We start from the raw sequence: 19,022 nt of genomic DNA on the forward strand, positions 1-19,022 counted from the left end.
GCTCCCTAGACATGTTACACTCTTCTCGGCCTTGAACCTCATGCTCCGAAAACAGACACTCGCTGACCATACTGTGCTGCTCTGACTCAGGCCTTTGCACAGGACGCCCTGCTCAGAGGCCTTTCGTCCACTGCCTTCTTGACAAAATTTGACCCCAGCCATCACCTCCTCGATGCTGCCACTTAACCACTCACTCTTCTCTGCTCCCAATGTCCTGAATGACAACTTGTTCTTTTTGTTTTTTAACTCATCTCTGTGCATTATAATAATTATCCCCCCCCCCATTATAATCATTATGTGTCCCCTACTGGACAGTGACCTTGAGAGTTTCTCTAGACCAGATCCTCGCACAGGGTCAGGCACACAGTGACGCTCAATAAAAGGGAAAGGAAGAGTGGAAAGAAAAGAGAGGATGGTACCAGGTTAGTTGCTAAACTTGAAGTCAAAAGCTTTTCTAAGGCAAAAGCATCTGAGGTCAGAGCGGGGTCTAGGATAAGGCAGGGGAGGCCCCGGATCTCAGCTCGTGGCGCGCAGGCAGCCCCTGAGAGCGAGGCCTCCTCACATTTTGTGCCCAGCGTGCCTCTCTTCCCTCACCCTCATCCCGGCCCTGCCGAGGCTTCCTGCGTGTCCCTCACAGCCCAAGTTCACTCACTGATTTATAAGTCCAATGGCCGCTTGCTGGGCAGCTACCACCTTAGCTCTGCCTTAGGCATGGGGCACAATACAGCTGTGAGGGAGAAATACACCCTGTCCGCCCTTGGAGAACTCACAGTCTAGGAGGAGAGAAGACAATCAAAGAGTAAATCAAATCGCCTTTAATTACAAACCCTGGTGTGGGCTGTAAAGGAAGGGGATACGTGGCTCGCAAAAGCAGAGCTAATCAATGAAAGATGTGCCTTCCCCAGAGAAGCGGATCCAGAGCCAGAGCCAGACACCTCGGCCAAACAGCGCTGCCGTCCAGCGGGCCCCTCTCCAGCCCGGCCTCCCCAGCACCCTGCAGCTGTTCCCTCTGTCCCCACCTCCGGAGCAGTCTGGCAGCACCTAGCGACAGAGACTACACGCAGACTGTATGAGGCAGGAGTTCCCAAGGGACTCTCTCTGAGGTCCTTAAGGGGACGCGTGTGGAAATGTCCCCTGTGGCGCCGTGTGTGGGAATGTGTGCGAGTGAGCTAGGAGTCCATCCATAGGGGAGCAGGTGAGAACACCGTGGCGGCCACATACTAAGGTATTCTGTGCATCCGTAAGAATTAAGAAGCTAGATGCACACATAGCAACGGGAAAGGATCATACAACAGTGTGGAGTGAAGAAATAGAACGGGACTCACAGGATGCTATCGCTTCTGTAAATGAAAAACACACGTCCAAAACAATGATGCATATTTCACAAGGATACAACCTAGATAGACACACACACGTATCTAGAAGAGATACCAAACACATTATGGTGGATGCCTGCGGAGGACAGGGGTCATGGAAGTGGAGATTCCAGATGGGGGCAAATAAAATAATAACCAGCATGAAAGGGCTTTGCGTAGGCCGATGATAATTGTGCGCCTAGGGCTGGGTATGGTCAGCTTTATTCTCTCCTCCTATGGTCCAACACAGAACGAGACAGAATAAAAGCAACCAACCAACCAGCAAAAACCCCGCCTGAGGACACTTCACGGGGGTATGGCAATTTCACTCCATATTTTTCAGGGGCTGTAGACATTATTCTAACCCAATTTCCCTACTGTCGGGGCGAGAAACCCAAGGCCCAGAAGAGGTGTGCGAGCTGCCCGGTTGTACAGATTCTTCGTGGCGAGATGCAGGTTCTAGGCCCCAGCCGGCGCTCTGTGTCCCACTCCCTGTCTGGTTCCATTTTCTGACTCCTCTGCCCCCCTCCCCGGCAGCGTTTGTTTAAAGGGCTTGGCCGTGTTTATGTTGGCACATGGGCGCCCGGTCCGAAGTAATCCACTGGTGTTAACTGGCCCTTCCTGCGTAGAATTCAAGGTGAAGAACTCAGAGTGAGCTGGGAGGCTCAGGTACTACTTTATCTTTGTTGTTTAGTGTTTTTTTCTCTTTCCAGGACAACGGCTTCAAAGCTCAGATGAGCTCATCGACTCACCTGGGCAGGTAAGTGCAGAACCTGGACAAGGCTTTAATGGGAGTGAATCCTGTTTGGAGGACATGATGTCACTGCGGTGCCAAGGGCGGGAGGAGCGAGTCTCTGAAGGACCCCTGTTTCCCACAGCCCATTCAGCATGCTCTCTGCCCCTGGCATGTCCAGAAGCCCCTGCACAGTGTGGGTATCATGCGGTGACGTCAACAGTTTCGCTGGAACCCACAGACCCATAAAACTGCAGACGAGAAAATTGAACAGGGTATTAACGTGGGCAGTTGGTGGAGGTTTATGACAGTAACGTTCCTGAGAGATCCAGATGAACGGTAAGTGTGAGGGAGCCTCCTGTAGGAGCAGCCTTTGTGAGGAGCTTATGCCAGTGACGCCTCCAAATCGTGTGTGGCCCCGCTTTTACTATTCGACCACAATATAGACACACAGGGAAAACCGCATATAGCATAAGGATTCCACATACCCATAAAATCAATGCCCTGAGCAAATCGCAGAACATTCCCAGACGGCAGAAGCCCTGCATGTCCCTTTCAAGTCACTGACTGCCCACCAGAGTCACCGCATGCTGACTTCTAACAGCATAGGTGACTTATGTGTTCCCCATTTTAATCCCAACAGCAACAGGGTCTGTAGATGTCAGCAGATAGAAACCCTGTGCTAATTGATTAAAGCCCTTCAAAAATAGTAGGTCCCTTGACCCCAGTTCTCTAGTGGGATAGGCAGGTGACAGGCAGCTTTCCCATTCTGGGGCTGCTGAGGCACAAGAAGAACTAAGTGACTTGAGGAGTCTCGAGGTCCCACAGTGAGTAAGCAGAGACCCAGCCTCTCGGGATGCTCGGGCTTGAGATGTGACATAGGTGTCTGGGACAAACTTCTGGCATGTTCCTCTAAGAGGCCACAGTGGTGACACACTTCAGAGCCTTAAAGAGGTATTGAATGGTGGGAAACAGCCAAACATTGTAGTCACATGTGAGACGCAATGATCTGGTATGCTCATATCACTCTAGAATTTCTTTAGAAATTCCTTTGGAGCCAGTCGATAAGCAATAGTTCTTTTATCCTGTGGCTTATCACATTGTGATGATCACATTGTGATGAAAGACAGGTAACGAGCCTGTTTGGCTACCTACCATTTTTCTCACACGTGGGGCCATCACAAAACAGAGACCTAACCAATTTTCACTAAGCATACAGGAAATATTAGAGAATAGAGATTATTCTCTAATAATCCTACTTATCATTTACTGAGTACCTTCTATGCACCAGGATATAAAATAGTTTTAATAACAATCCCAAAGGGTAGGCATAATTTCCCCCATTATACAGTTGAGAAACTGAGACTCAGATGGGAAGTGACTAACCCAGTTAGCACAGTTGGTATTTGAACCAGGTCTGTCCAGCTCCAAAGCCCACACTCTCACCCAGCAGTCTTCACAAGTCCTCGGAAAGACGCTGCAGGACAATCCCAAAGACCAGAGATGGGTGGGCTCTTGGAGCCCATTCTGCGGAGATGAGTGAGGCTCTGGTGTAAGGTGGGAGTGGATGGAGCAGAAGCGGGGGGCTACGACGTGACCCGCATCTCTAAGATTCTTGCCCCAAAACATACTATTAGAATCAAAGAACGTCAGCTCTGGTGGAAAGTTGGAGGGCTTGGAGCCCCACCTCTCCTGGAGGAATGAGGAAACGAACATTTAGAAAGGGTGTATAACTAGCCCAAGGATGCCCAGAGCAGGACGAGGAAGTCTCTGCTCTGCCCTCGACATCTGGCTGCCTCCTTTCTCCGTCTTGCCCTCCTTGTAGCCAGGGTGTCAGGTTTTATGTGGGCAGAGGACACACCCCCCAGGTGGTCTCATGGGGGCGTGTCAGGGAGGAGTATGCTGGGCTGTGGAGACAGAGCCTCCCGCTCCTCATGCTGGTGGGGGTCTGGGTTGACCTTGAGGGAGACTCCAGGCACAGAGCGACCTGTTGGCCTTTCCCTAAACCAACGCTGAGCTTGCTGCTGTGTACAGACCACCGTCCCTTCACATAAATGCTGGGAAACATCTTCCTGGAGAAAGGAAGTCAGGAGTCAGGGAGGGAGGGAATCCCCTGAAGACTTTGGCCTCAAAGGTGAGATCATGGGTTTTGGAAGCAAATGCATTTTATAGATCCAATAAATTAGACACGACCTGCGATTTATGTGCTGTCAGGTGTCATGGAGCCCTGCCTTGCTTACTCCACTGGAAGAAAAAGCGGAAACAGGGGCAAAGCTGGGTTCAGTGACTTATCCAAGGTCACCCAGCCTGATAGGGACAGAGTAGAGGTGAGGACATACTGCACTGAGTCAGTGGGCTGCTGTGGAGCCTGCTGGCCTCCCTGCCCGACCACGTTGGTCTCTGAAGCCTTCTTGGCAAGCCAGCCCACATCACTCGGCCCACTGAGAAGTTGCCGGGTAGGGCTCTGACCTAGAATAGCAATAATTCCAAATACTTATACTGTCCTAATTAGTCATTTAACCCTCAAAACTGCTCTAAGGTTACATAAGACCATGACTCCCAAGCAGAGATAGATGTTAAGCACTTTGCTCAAGGTCACAGAGCCAGTCAATAGCAGAGCAGGCAGTTGCCGAGCTGCCGGTGGAGCGCAGGCACTCAGCCCGTTTATCTCCCCAACATCCTCTGAAAAGTGTTGGGACCCTTTGCAAATCAGGGATGCCGAGGTCATGTTTGAAATGCCCAATGGCTGCTTCTCTCACCACCCAAAGGTGTGGTTTAGGGTGTCCAGGGCAGGTGAATGCAGCCCTGCAGGGGGGCTTTGGCCACCCCAGAAGAAGCTGCCTCTCAACGGGCATGAGGGTTTGCGGGGTGGCCACGAGGTTCCCATTTCTCTCAATGTAAAGTATAGGCCCAGTGCCTTCAACTGGGAGCCCTGGGCGCCACCACCTTCTCCTGCCTAGGCCAAGCAGGCAGAGGCAGAGAGACCTTCGGTGAGGAGGGGCGGTGGGTAGTGGTCCTCAATCACATGCTCCCCTAAGACAGGTCCCTGACTCCTCCTCTCACCCATTCGATTCTGTCAGCTCACACGTGCTGAGCTCCTACTTAGTACTGGCCCTTGCTGGTCCTGGAGGGCTCCATAGATGACGCAACACCCCTCCCCCTCCCCATACATGCACCCCGAGGAGGCCACAGCCTAGTTCAGGAGTCAAACAACCACGACCAGTTGACCGACTGTTCTACGAGGCAGGTGGAGATCAGCATTTATAACCCCACAGGGTCTGAGAGTTCAGGGAGGGAAAGTCCAATTCCCAAAGCAAAGGTCAGAGGGGAGTTGATGGAGGGAAGGAAGTGCTCAGTCTGAGCCTGGAGGGCGGGGGGGCTTCCAAGGAGCTGCTGCACGACACGGGCCTGGGCACCCCGTCTTAGAAGCCCTGCCAGACTCAGAGCTTTGCGGAATCGCAAGCTTTTCCTTAACTCCCACCGAAATCCTGTCATTAGGTGACTGTCCTCGTGTTCTGGAGCCCTGCCATATGGACAACACCAAGAGGAAGAAACAGATGCTGTCCATGGCTCCAGTGGGCCCGACGCCCAGGAGACATTCAGTGAGGGACATGAGGAGGATGACCGGCATGCAGCTTCTTCTCCGGATTCTTCAAGGCATAGCTGAGCCTCCCAGAGGTGACCCCTACTAGAGAAAGTAGCCTTCGGGGGTTACTGGATCAACTCAGCCAGAGTCGGGGCAGTCATTTCACAGGTTCAGAGTCATTTCACAGATGGAAAGGACCTGGAGGCTCCAGCCCAGGGAGGTGGATGAGCAGCTTTGGTGTATACTCCCCCGTCCTTGGTGATTTATCTCCATTTTGCTTTGGAACAACACAGAAGAAAATGAATCCCACCACCAGGCTTTCATCGTCCCTTTTTCAGTTTAAACTGCCTTGGTGGCCTCATCCTCAAGTGCTCAGACCTTGGCTGTCCTGGTCGTTTTCCTCTGTCATGCTCCAGCTCATCAAGATTTCTTCTGCGAGGTGTCCCAGGGCTGCGGACAGTGTCTAGATGTGGACTAACCAGCTGGACCTCATACTACTCCACGAATATGACCAAAATGGTGCTTTAAGTAGCCACATGGGACCACTGGCTCACACGCTTCCTTTTCGCCTCTCCCGGAATGAATTCCTCCACTGAAAAGTGGGGATGACATGTTCTGGGTCACTGGGAGGGTGGGTGTGTGCTGAGTAACTTTCTGCAAAGTCGTGAGCTTCTTGGGAGAAAAAGCGCTAGCCAGAATTCAACCCATTATGAGCTGGTTGAGAACAGCAGGACTCAAGAAAAGGCTGAGAGCATTGGGCACTTCATCCGGCTGCTTATCTAGTGACTCTTGCTTCTCTTGTATTGGAGTCCAACCTGGACTGGGAGTAGGAGGCCCTGTGTGGGTGGGGAGTCCGTTCTGCTGTCTTTCATTAGTGGCAAGAAGCCTGCCCTGCAGGCAGCCCACCTCTTCCTTCTCCTCCCTGGGGATGAGTCAGCTGATGGGAACCACTGGTGCCCTGGGAAAGAGGAAAATACAGCTGACCAGGGAGGCTGACGTCTCCGTTCAGCCTCAGATGAATGGAGGCACTGTTCTTTCTGCTGGGGCAACTTCCAAAGCTGAACCATCATTCGAATCCAAACACAGCTCCAACCCCTCTCCTGCATTTCCCAGACTAGCAAAATGGTTGTCCCTGAACATGGCAAGATTTGTCCAGATTCTCTCAGCAGCTCTCTCGGTCTGACGGGGAGCTGTTTCCTGCACGAAGTGGTGAAAAGTGAATTAATCTGTGCTGACAGCTTTGGAAAGCACCCGGCCTCAGTCTTCCTCCCAGGGAGTGCTTCCACACTCGACAACAGCAAGCAGGCAGCGTTCCAGAGTCCCTTCTGCGGGCATTCGGAACACCTCACGTGAGCCTGCACATTGCATCCAGCACTGAGTCAGCACCCTGGAGAGCTGCACCCCACCCCCTTCCTAACTGATGAGGTCAGCACAGATGCTGGCCTGCCTGGCCCCAGAACACAGCCAGTAGGCAAAGCTCCCAAGAACTGAGTTGAAGTCATGCTTGTGAATGCTGTGGAAAGCTCCAGAACCCAAGAGGCCCAGGGAACAAGGCTCCAAACATCAGCTTTGCTGACAAAATCACATTTGTGGGCACTCAGATGGGTGTGACGTTATTTAGCACTTATTCGCAAATTGCTTCATAGGCACGAATTGCAATCTTCCTAAAGGGCAGCCATTGCAAGACTCACGAAGTGTCACTTCCTATGTTCCCCTGATGCCATTGTTTTGGAAGCTCTGATGCTACATTACCAAGAGCTCCAGACTCAAGGGAGTGGCCAAGTATATGATTAGAGGTGCTTCTGTTTTAAGGTCCAAGTTAGACCACTCGCTCAGGGACTACCCAGGCAGCTCTGCCTCTACTCACGCACTGAGGTCAGAGTCAATGTCTCGCTTCACTTGCCCAGGAGGAAACACACCTGTTGCCCGACAGAGGCTCGGAGAGGAGCTCAGCCCCGAGGACAGCTCACGAGCTCCACATCAGACCCCAGCCCTCTGGCCTCTCTCCAGCCCACTGTTTCTCTACAGCAGGGTGAAGAATGAACCCCCGGGAAACTGTTTAAAATGCAAATTTTAAAGTCCCACCAGAAAGATTTTGACTTGGCACAGATTTGAGGTGGAAGTCTTGGGTGATTCTGCGACACACTGAAGCACTCCCTATTATGGGAACGTGGGGGCCATTAGGTGCTCCCATCCGGTCAGAGGTCAGGGCAGCGTGGAGAGCTCACCTCCAGCAGGGAACGCCCAGCTGCCACTGAACTAACCCACTGGCCCAGCTCCCAGCTGTCCTTGGCTCATGAGGCCATGGTTCTGGCTACACAGGTCGCCTCCCCACAACCCTGCCATCTTCTCACTGGTTATCAGGAGGCTAAGGGAGTGTGGCTGATCCAGCCTTCCTCCTGGAAATTCGAAAGCCAAGGGCATACACCTTTCTGTTGGGCCAATGTGCTATTCAGAAGAACAGACGACAAGTAGTCTCTGATAAAGAAATGGCCTACATTCATTGGAGTTGGTCTGGGAGATGGGAGCCCCTGTGTCTGACCTCAAGAGCAGAGAGGTCTCTTCTTATCTAGCAGTGGGCAGTGAACACCACTGGGGCCCTGAGGCTGCAGTGCCACAGCCTCTACTTGATGTCTTGAAGTAGGAGAAGAATGTTCTTGGCACCCCGGCATGTTGCTCTAGAAACACTACTACAGGTGAGGTTCTCTTCTGTAGAAACGTTGGCACCATAGTCCACCCAAGGATGGACTCGATAGGTTTCCAAAGGCTATTGTGGAAACCTACCTGTAATGCGTGACGTAGTTGCTCTGGGAAAATGCATTCTGAACTCTTTAAGTCTAATTGCGAGCAAACTTGGGGAACGTCGTTTGTCTGTGAATTAGGGACTGCTTGTATGACTTAGACCTTAACTCTCTCTGAGGAGACCAGGGCAAAGCCGAGGCCCTGATTCCAAAGGCTGGGCTTGAATGTGCCCATGGGACCTCAAGCAGAGTCCTCAATGAAAAGCTCAGCCACCTTTGTTCCACAGGCCGCCCGTCGGGTCGTGCCAGGCTCCTGGTGGGCTCTCGGTCAAGGTCCCATGAATGAGTAGACTGTGAGGGCTGCCTGGGGCCATGACCTTCTCTGCAGTGGAGTCCAACTGTCCTACCTACCAACCAGGAAGCCAAAAGCCTCACTGCAGAGCTCTGGCCTGGAAGACAGAAAAGCCATTATCTTCAACTACAAGAATGCTACTTTTGTCTTCGCTGAGGTGATCCAGTGAGCCATGGAACATTTTACTGGAAGATGTTTGCAGATGAACCCCCCACCCCCACCCACCCAGGGAAAGGTTGCTCTGGGTTGTTTCCAGCCCTGCCACAGATTCGGTCTCAGCTATGCCTTGATACCCCATTGATGCTGAATAGGGTGATTTGGCAAGGCCCACTATTCCCCATTTTGTTTGTGTTCAGGGCCGAAATAATTTTAAGAAGTACTTAGTGACCAGATGCGATGTCCCTTACTCAAATTTGATACTTATAAGTGTTTGAGGACAAAGAAAAAATCCCTCTTTTTTTTTGTGGGAAGAACTGGAGCATGAAGCAAGACTACAATTAAGAGTTATGTTTAAGTTTCAATAGAAAATTCTGTGAAATTGCAAAATGTCATCATTGCCAGGTGAGAGAAGATGAAGGGATTCCATGTCCTTAGAGGCAGAAGTTGGTTTTCACACTTTGGAAGTTTGAATTAAGAGTTCTACCAAACTGTTCCTGAGCTTCTCACCATAACACATAAATCTGCAGAATCCGGAATGAACAATTAGGAAACCGTAACCCCTTAACCTTCGCGTGTATCTTCGGAAGAGGGGAACACAGGGCCCTTGTGAAAGCTATAAATAAAAGGGTAAAAGGAATACTACTTGAAACCTACTGTGAAAATTAAAGGCCTTTTTTTGGGTTTAAGTCAGTAACCCCTGGTGCAGCAGGGTCGAAGGTATAGAGAAGGGTCCTGTGTCCTGAACTGCTCTTAATAGGCAAAACCAGGGTGTAAATGTCACAGCACAAGCAGCAACTCACAACGAGACCATCATCTGCCAGAGCCTAACCCAGGAGTATTCCTCTAACCCCCTCACGGATCAAGCAGGAGAGCAGCCAGGACTAAAACTTGATATGAAACCTCAAGGCATCTTACACACAACTCCCCCTTCCTTTCAAATAAGCACCAAACCTGCATTTGAAACAAAACCCCACCTGCCTCCCTCCCTGCTCATTCTTGAGGCAGCACAGAGGTGAGCTGTGATTTCCCAATATGGTCCTGAGCCAAAACACATGAGGACACACAGCAGCAGATCCAGACTTGCCGGTCCCTCAGAGATTGCGCAAAGCTTGGCCTCGAATGTGGAATAATGTGAGTGTGTACGAGGTGCTGCACATTCCGATGGCCTGTGTGTCAGATGCATGCCTGCATTCCCACAGGTCTGGCACAAGGCCCGCTCCCAGCCCTCGGTTACATACAGGTTCTGGACTACCAAGAAGACACACAAACAGCCTAATTTTGGCTTTTGACCCTTTTGAGTACAAAATTCCTGTATTCTAAACCTCCCATACCTCCTGCATCCTGCCTCTAAGAACACACACACACACACACACACACACACACACACACACACACACAGAGTTAAGTCAAGGATAAAACACAATCCCATAAACAGGAACTTTATTAAACTACATTACACAAAAGAACATATAAATGGACCTTTAAATACATTCAGTTCATCTTAAACAATTTTAGATAGAAACGTATGTACATTTCTCCATCATTTACTTAAATTATTTTTTCCAAGCTTACTACCGATAAAAGGTAATAGAATGATCACCTGCTAGCACAGATGCAAACACAGAAGTTGTCCACAGGGCTAAGAAAATAAAACACCACTTCTCAGGAAACTCAGTTTCTTAGATTTCAAAGCAACCACCGTTTTGGAAGCGCTTTCTCCTGAGCAGGGGTTTATGGGAGGCCTCTGCCGTAGAGATGCTGGGGGCTGGTTCTGAGGAGCGGATTCCAGGGCAGAGATGGGTGCCTGGTTGTTGGTGATGACTCAGACCCTTGGAGCTAGAAGGGCCTCTGGAGACCACCACCGAGGCCACGCCTCCACTTCTGCAGACTGGGAAAGAGGCTTAGGGAGAGGGTGTGAATTGCTGAAGTGATCTAGCATCAGCAGTGGAGCAGGGACTCGGACTCTGGTTCCTAGGGTCCCACCTAAGAGTCTCGACCCTGTCACTATCCTCAAATCCACAAATTTTCAACCTCTTTCATCCATTTCCCACCCACCCATGGGCTCTATGCTTTGAACGTTGTCTGCATGGTTAAATATATGACTTCTCAGGCTCTTTGAGATGGTGAAACACAGCTCAGGACTCCCATTAACCATCTCTATGGAGCACCGGAAATACCTAATCGGGGCTATTTTTACAAGAGGTTTTGTGGTAAGATGACTTAGTTCTTCAACCACCAAGTTTACCCTTTCAATTTAGCTGACTTATGGAAGTTGAATTTCCAATTAATTTGGACAGAAGGCAACATTGTGCAGGAGGGAGACTGTAATACATTTGTTGGATCTAAAATGAGGTTTCACTAATAAGTGACCAAAAGTGGAAAAAAAAAAGGGGGGGAGGGCAATTTTTAAAAAACTAAAAAGCTCCGAGAATTCTCCCATTTCCCAATTAATCTCAGAGAGAAATAGTGAAGTGGGCACAGAGTAGAAGTCTGTTTTCCAAGCTCACTACCGATAAAAGGTAATAGAACAATCACCCTTTCTTTTGAATGAAGCCTTTTCTTCAAAATTTTCCTGATATAAATTCTTCTAAAAGTAATTTCATTTTTTTGGTCTGTTTTTAAAAACTCGACTTAGTTTTTGTCAGGATTTCAAAACCACTGTACCAAAGAACAGACGTCAACATTTCAAAGTATCATTGTCGAGAGAGATGAGACAGAGATAGAGAGACTCCAGGCTCCAGGCCACGTTAGAAGAGACGGAAGGGCTGGGAACAGGCAGAGAGAGAAGACAGAGGGAGAAGAATGGGAGGCGGAAGGGTTTTTCTCTTCCCTGTAACGAGCGTGATCACGAGTCATAGCAGCCTTCACTCCGTTTTATAACAGACACACAAATGGGAAACGCGGGACGGGAAAGGTGTGCTCAGCTGAACAGCCCCTGATGCCTTTCCATCAAGATATGGCACTTCGAAACTCTGGAAGATCCAGCCTTCTCCCAGGGGCTTCCGCCAGTCTGCAGGGAGGCTCACCCTGCAACCGTGTGTCTCCTGTCCCCCCACGTCCTACGGCCCCCGGCGCCCGCCCTGCACACATAGGAGCACCAATTTCTGTCCACCAGGCTGACTTCCCTCCTGCTCACATGCAAACTCTCACCCAAAGTCACACAGGGAGAGGTGAGCGAGGCAGAAAGTCTTCAAGGACATGGTGCCAACCACAGTCCACCAAGGGCTAGTGAAGTCCAGTTGCCAGCAATGGACGGCGGGTGGGCAGGTAGAACCCTGAGGCCAGGGAATGAAAGAAGATAAAAATATCTGCACGTGAAGCGGTTTTCCTTCTGTCCGCCACCCCACCGGAGGCCTTCGCTCGGCCGAAGGAACCAACTAAAACATTGAGTTTTTATAATAAAAAAATAAGTCTTTGATATATAAAAACTGGCCAAAATTCCTTTTTACTCATCACGTAGGAATGTCATCTTTCACACCCGAGTCTGTCACGGGGTCTTTGTTTTGGGAGAGAGGGTTTGCTTGCACACACCTCCAGGGTGTGTATGGGAGGTGCCAGCCCATCACGGGTCAATGTGGACTGGACAGGGGAATCGGCACAGCAGGCTGCAGTCCACAGGCCTCTCAGACTGTACCTTCAGTGACATGAGCTTGACGTGGAACAGACATTCAGTGTTGGCTTTTCACAGCGGTCAGTCCTCATGGCAACCCCAGGAGGTGAGAGAGGACAGGCAGCCATCACTTCCATAAGGGATTAAGGATTTTCCCGAGGGTGGTCTGACTGGAGTCTTTCAGTCTGACCGAGGCCCTTTCTCCAGTCCCTCTGCCCTTCAGAGGGGACTCTGTGTTGGCACCCGGGCCCTCAGGAGACTCTGGACCCTTTTTGGGGGCCCGGGCACTGCCAGCCCGCCGAAGGGTGCCGCTGTCCTTGGGGACTGCATCCTCAGGGCCCCCCTTCACCCTTAGCTGCCTCTGAGAGGCTGCCCGAGTGAGGCTGGGGGCTTTGGTCACGGGAGGGCAATCTGTTCTCATGCACCGAGATGAGGAGGCCACTGTGTTTCGGGCAAAGCTTGGAACCTGGGGTGCGACACGGGGGACGCTGGGGGCCGGTGGGGGCTTGGGCTCTTCTTCAGGGCTCTGGGGGCCCTGGGAGTTGGAGCGGCAGAACTTATTTTCCTCGAGTTTCTGTCTGGGGACATTCCGGAGGGGCTTGGCACTGGGCTTCTTGAGGGAGCCCCTGTGCTGCAGGGCGGGCTCCTTCCCCGGCCGCGCGCTGCCAGAGCCGACCCTCGCTCGCGGCCTCTGCTCCTCGGTCACCGGGGCCACCGCCCCGGCCCCCCTCGAGGACCTCCCGGGAGATGTGTCCGAGGCACCCCTCACCGAGCTCCGGCGCGACCACGGCGCATCTTCGCCGCTGGGGGGGTCCCGAGGGGGCTGCTTCCAGCCGCCTGAGCCCCCTCTGCTGGCCCTGGAGATGGGCACCACTTTGCGCATGCTCTCGCTCTCCGAGGTGGTCAGGGTCCGCACTGGCTTAGGCACCGCCCCCTGGCCCCTTGGGACAGTCCCCGGCTTGGGGGCCCCCTGGGATGCCTCTTTGAGGGAGCTTCTCTTTGGTGCTGTCATATCCTTCCCTTTGGCAGGTCTGTCCCTGGAATGACCACCCTTGCAGCTGGGCCCGCTCTTCGTGGAGGCGGAAGCAGGGGCCTCCCCAGGGGAGCTGGAGGCAGGGTTAAAGGACACTTGGTTGCCGCCTGTCTCTCCAGCCCCAGAGGACACAGAGCCGTCCCCTTCGCCCCCTTCCCCTGTCTCCCCACCGCCAGGCCTGGAGTCAGTTCCCTCTGAACAGTCCAAGGTCAGCGAGCAGTCAGTGGTGTCGGAGATGTAGAACAGAGGCCCAGGATCTTTGTTCTCAGGGTCGCTGCTGGGCTCACCGGGGGCAGCCCCATCACTCTCCGGGGCTGGGCTGAGACTCTCCTGGGCACCTCCATCCACAGGTGTCAGGCTGCCATTGCCAGGGCCAGTGCCAAGGGGCTGCAGGCTCCCATCCACCAGAGATGTCAGGTCCACTGGGCCAAAGTCATTCAGGGTCACCTGCGGTACCTCCTGAGGGCCCTTGCAACACTGGAGGTCGAACTGGGCCAGCCCAGTCACTAGCTCATGCTCCTTAATCCCCAGAGCCAACGGTGAGAGTGGAGGGGACCAGGCAGGCCCCAGGCCCACAGGCTCGCTGTTCCTCTTCCGGAGCATGCTGAGCCCGCTGCGCCGAGCTCGGAGCAAAACTGGGGCAGGTTCCTCGGGCTGTGGGGCTGGGAGCTGGCCGTGCCGAGCGGAGGGTGGGTCAGGGGTTCCCTTCTGGCCCTCAGAGGCCTGAGGTCTGTGTGTGTGGCTGCAGTCCTGGTCCCTTGGCTCTCCAGTCTCCATCCAAGCCACCGTGGCCCGGGCCTGCCGGGGGCTGCTCCAGGGCAAGCTGTTGAACTTGGGCTCCTCGGGGCTGCCTGTGGAACTCTCCAGGAAGGTCAGCAGCTCCCGGTCAGCGGAGGTGCCCAGGGAGAGGCGGGAGCGGCGTGTGTTGGGGGGTCGGTAGGAGGGGCTGATGGGCCTGGGGTGCAGGAAAGGGGGCAGATCCTCTGCGCCCTTCTTGGTCAGCAGCTCTACATCGTTCTCACTGCTGCTTCGGCCAAATCCCACAAGCTCCCCAGCCGCCCAGGACCGGCGTTTCTGCTCCAGCTCCTTCAGCCGCTGCAGCCGCCTCAGCTCCTGTACCTCCCGGTCGTGGTTGTCCTGAACGAGGGGTGAAGAGAAGCCCAAAGATGCATGAGACACGTGGTACCCCTGTGCAGTTCCAGAGCCATCTACCCTCAGATCCCACGTACATGCACGGAGGAGACACCTGGGTCATGAGCGTCACTGCGACTGTGTGCACAGAGGGCTGGGGTCTTCCAAAGCTATGCGGAGATGACCCGAGGAGCGTATTAGGCCTGACCTCAGACGTCTAAGGTCATCCGATCCCTGGGCCCAACTTCCAGCTTTCTAGTCAAGGCATTGTCCCCTCAGCGTGGACTGTGATTCCACACACGCCTGTGACCTCAACTACAAGGAAACCTAACTTGGTTCTCAGCGGGGCAAGACAGAAGGGACTTCCAGGAGAGGGCGACTCAGGCAGTGGCAGAGCGAAAAAAGCTACGGGTGGTAAGAGGCTGAAATAGTATCTGTGCTGCACACACACACACTCCTGTGCAGTACGTTCTATTTAACGAGGATGCATAAATGCACACCTAAGATATTAAGAAAGGCCTTTCAAATCTCTGTCCTGACTCTCCCCTGGTAAAGAAACACCAGAAATGCCAGGTGTCTCTGTCCCTTATGCCCTATGCCCTTGTCACAGTCAGAGAGAGGATTTGCCTTACAAATCCTTCACCTTCCACCCTGCTCCAAGTACCCAGCCCTCCCTCAACGAAATGGAACCAGGACAAGCGCGTACTCCAAATGCACTTTACCACCTGGCTGTGCTCCCTAAATATATTCATGTCATGTAAATAGATGGATCTCACAACCCAAATCTGTTATCTGTAGCACTTTTTACTTAAAAATTAATTTCCTCCAACAGTAGATGTGTCCGTCCAAGCTTCCTTGAGGCTCTGGCTCTGGCTGGCCGCCTGTGGTGGGGGTGGGGCCAGCTCTCGGCTCTCAGGGCAGCTGGGCTGACAGCATCACACAGGTGGCCTCGAGGGCCTACAGAATTCTGAGTGGGAGTGAGGGCCTCAGAAAGAGCCAATTTGGCATCTACCATCCACCACCGCCACCTTCCCCTGCTGAGCTCACTGCTCGGACAAAGCAGAGTAAATGTGGCCAGAGGCTGAGCCTCTTCCCTTAGCTGCACAGAGGAAGCAGCAGTCGAGAATTCAAGGAACTCTGGACTACCACTTAGGGCTACAGAGAAATCTGACAGTCCCTTAAAGAAATTTAGCTATGGACAAATCTGCTTTTAAAATACGGAGGAAGAGATGACACAGAAATATTTTCTCATCCCCACTGAAAATGAAAGGAGGTGAGTTGCTGTTTTTAACCAAGGTTAAAGTTTTATCTGCAAAGCCAACCAACCCAGAGTTTTCTGGCTTCAGCCAATGACTCAGAGATTATCGGAACTGCTGGCTGAAGAGCAAGGTCTACTCAGACAGCGGCGTGCTCCCTGGGTATCTGAGAATTCCAAAGCCTGCTCTAGGGGAGGACAGCATGGCTCCCAAGATGCCAACCCCCTGGCAATGGCTACAGCACTCGAAACAGTTGAGAGAAGGCTTTCCAATCAACCCACCACGACACAGGTCTACTGGAAGAGGATATTATTCTCTCCTGGGGAGGGGGGTGAGAAAGACATTTGGGATCTTCAAAGAGACTTTCTACTATTGTGACTGCCATCATAAATAAACCTTACTAAGAAAACGCTTTTAGGGCATTAAAGCGAGTGTTGGAATGAGCAGCAAATGTGTAGAGGTGGCCAAGGGCTAGACGATGCTACGGAAGTGCTCGGGGCTGGGATGGCAGAGCCACGTCCCACTAATCCCAAATGGGAGACCGGTGATGCTGCCTGGGCCTGAATTTCCTGAAACCCCAGAAATGCTGAGCCATCTTTCTGCCATGAGCAGACAGCCAGGTCTGGAAGAAGGAAAATGAAAATCCACATAACTCAGAAAACGGAGGTGCCATCAGCCGTACCTTAACCGCTTTGTTGAATTTGATACAAAAGTCTCTAAATATCTGAAGGCATTCGTCCAACTTCATGGTTTCTTTGTCTTCACAGAAAAAATCTATAAGGGTGTGGGCCTCCTCTTGGAGCTCTTGTTTCCAATGCTCCAGTTCCGTCAGCTTCTCCACAGCAAACTGTGGGGAGACAGACAAGCACACACTGAAGTGAACAGCCGGCTGACAAGGCGCTCGGCGTCCGTCTGGAGCCCAGGGAAGACGCGCTTCTGGCTTCAGTTTCAGGTCTCGGGAAAGGAAGGTTTATTTTAAGGCCAATGCGCTCAGAGCCAAAAGGAAAATAATTCAACCCAAACAAAACCTTTGGGAAGAAAGGTGAACTCCTGTGTGAGGTCTGGAAGCAACAAAACAGACTGAAGACCCTGAATGTGTAGAATGCCACAAACAAGGTGTTCACCTTTAATATCGCTGGAAAAATGACATAGGTGTACAGTTGGTTTTTATTAAGGAAGACCCATTCTGTATCTGTTCTTCCTTCTCTTAAAATTGAGTTTTATACCGGCCAAGAGCTTATTGTAGGGTCCCAGAAATCACCTGTTCTACTGACGAGTTGTCCTGTTAACAAGGAGTTTAAACTTAATCCCAGATGAGCCATGTCAGGTCAGTGTCACCCCCACAGGACTGAAGCTCTCATGCCTAGAGGGAGGCCCCAGCCAGGTGCTTATCTAATCAGCTGGGGATGCTTCATCCACAGTCCATGCCATTTAGTCGTTTGCGGGCAGACCTGGCATTAATATCTTATTAAAACACCCCAGGAAATTCTGATGGGTACCCATGGTTAGAAATTGCAGCCCTATACAATACATCCTCTTCTTAATTTTCTCCTAATTCTTCTAGGACAAAGTCTCTGAGGCCTCAATAAACAAGTGGGACTGAAAGAAGCTTGCTTTCTCCCAGTGAGCTCCGACCCTTTCGGGATGGGGCTCTGCCAGGGCTACGGGGCACAGACACACTTCCCTGACAGGGATCCCACTGAAGCCTCACGTGGCTTTCTTTTTCACTAGGCAACAAGGCTCCTATGAAGAAGGAATGTGTGGAGTGTATTACTTTATGAAATCACGCATATCATGGTTTTTTAAAGAAGGCTTAGAGTTAAGAAACTTCTTTTTGAGTGGGGTACAGATCTAGGAAATGGGGAAGTTACAGGTTGCCTAGCCCCGAGGAGTCAAATCATTGCTCGAACACGCTACAGGACCTAAGGAGAAATTCCAAGAAGACAAGTCACCTCCCATGCACTCCAATACATTCTCCCCCTTAGAAGCCCTTTTCTCGCACCAAGCATATTTAAGAGGTAGCAGGAAACCAAAACTATTTAGGAGACCGAATACCAGAGAAAGTAACCCTCTGAGTCAGCAGCCCAAGGCAGTGTGTGCATTCACGTTGTATTTTCCTTTACGGAGAGAAGGGTATTAATGAAAGGATAAATCTTTGCCTGCCATTCTTCCACAGAAGGAAAGATGGATTCCAGCCAAGAACAGCTCGACTGCAGGAAAAACAGGACTCGTGACAAGAATCTACAGAGGAGCCTACCCCACCTCGTATGTCTCATCATTAGGGTCCACGGGCACTGTGAGGGGACTGGGAAGGAGTAACTTTCATGCATTTAAAAGTGATCCTTAGGACTTGGGAAAGAAATATTCTGAACATGGATCCGACAAGTCACCGCACTCAGAGTTATTTACCAAAAGTTATTTTTTTGAACCCTGCCCACACAATTAGGCCCACAAACTAAAAACAAAGCCACAATGGCAAAGTGTGAATGACAACAGATTAGCAGTTGTCTACTGTAGCAAATTCAACTTTCTATCTCTAACGTGTCTGCTACTGACCAAAGTTCCAAACAAATTTACTTGTATTTCTCACTTGAAGGATCAAAATACTAAAAGAGATCTGTAAAACTAAGTTCTTGTCATTTTTCCGCTCAAACACCTTCAGTGGTTCCCCATGGCTTAGAGTACAAAGTCCAAAGTTTTCAGACTGGCATTCGGAGCCTCTTCCTGGCCTGACCATAACCTACTTTTAAAATTTTATCTCTCCTATTTAAAAGAAATTGAATTTACAAGAGAAAAATAAATAGCTGGGTGGGACATTTTCTTTATAGAGATAAAAACGACTATTGGAAAGAAACGTTTAGCATTAAAAACAAAGTTGCCTTTATGGAGCACGCTAAGGAGTACAGATAAGACAGGGCTGCTTTTCATCATAAACCTTTCTTTACTAATATTTAGCATATGATATTAGTATTCAATAGAAGAACTGGGGAATATTTAATATAAGAACTGAGGCCTCCAGAATTCTCATCCCGATGTGTGACGGGTCTTCTCCTTGACCTTCTGGAT

At 51.2% G+C, this 19,022-nt stretch overlaps 1 protein-coding gene across 2 annotated transcripts in view; it reads right to left on the reverse strand.

Annotated features, from left to right (window-relative positions):
• Window positions 1-10,335: 10,335 nt before the first annotated feature.
• The window catches only part of FHDC1 (FH2 domain containing 1), a 36,290-nt gene continuing 27,603 nt past the window's right edge, over window positions 10,336-19,022 (reverse strand). For both annotated transcript variants that reach the window (XM_025042709.1, XM_025042711.1), the window contains exons 11-12: window positions 16,639-16,803; window positions 10,336-14,706 (exon numbers count right to left, since the gene is read on the reverse strand). In XM_025042709.1, the coding sequence (XP_024898477.1) occupies window positions 12,664-14,706; window positions 16,639-16,803 (2,208 nt within the window). In that variant the 3' untranslated portion in view covers window positions 10,336-12,663. The remainder of the gene's footprint in view (window positions 14,707-16,638; window positions 16,804-19,022) is intronic.

This window comes from Pteropus alecto, unplaced genomic scaffold, assembly GCF_000325575.1.
Source record: "Pteropus alecto unplaced genomic scaffold, ASM32557v1 scaffold50, whole genome shotgun sequence".
In the NCBI taxonomy this organism is placed as follows: domain Eukaryota; kingdom Metazoa; phylum Chordata; class Mammalia; order Chiroptera; family Pteropodidae; genus Pteropus; species Pteropus alecto.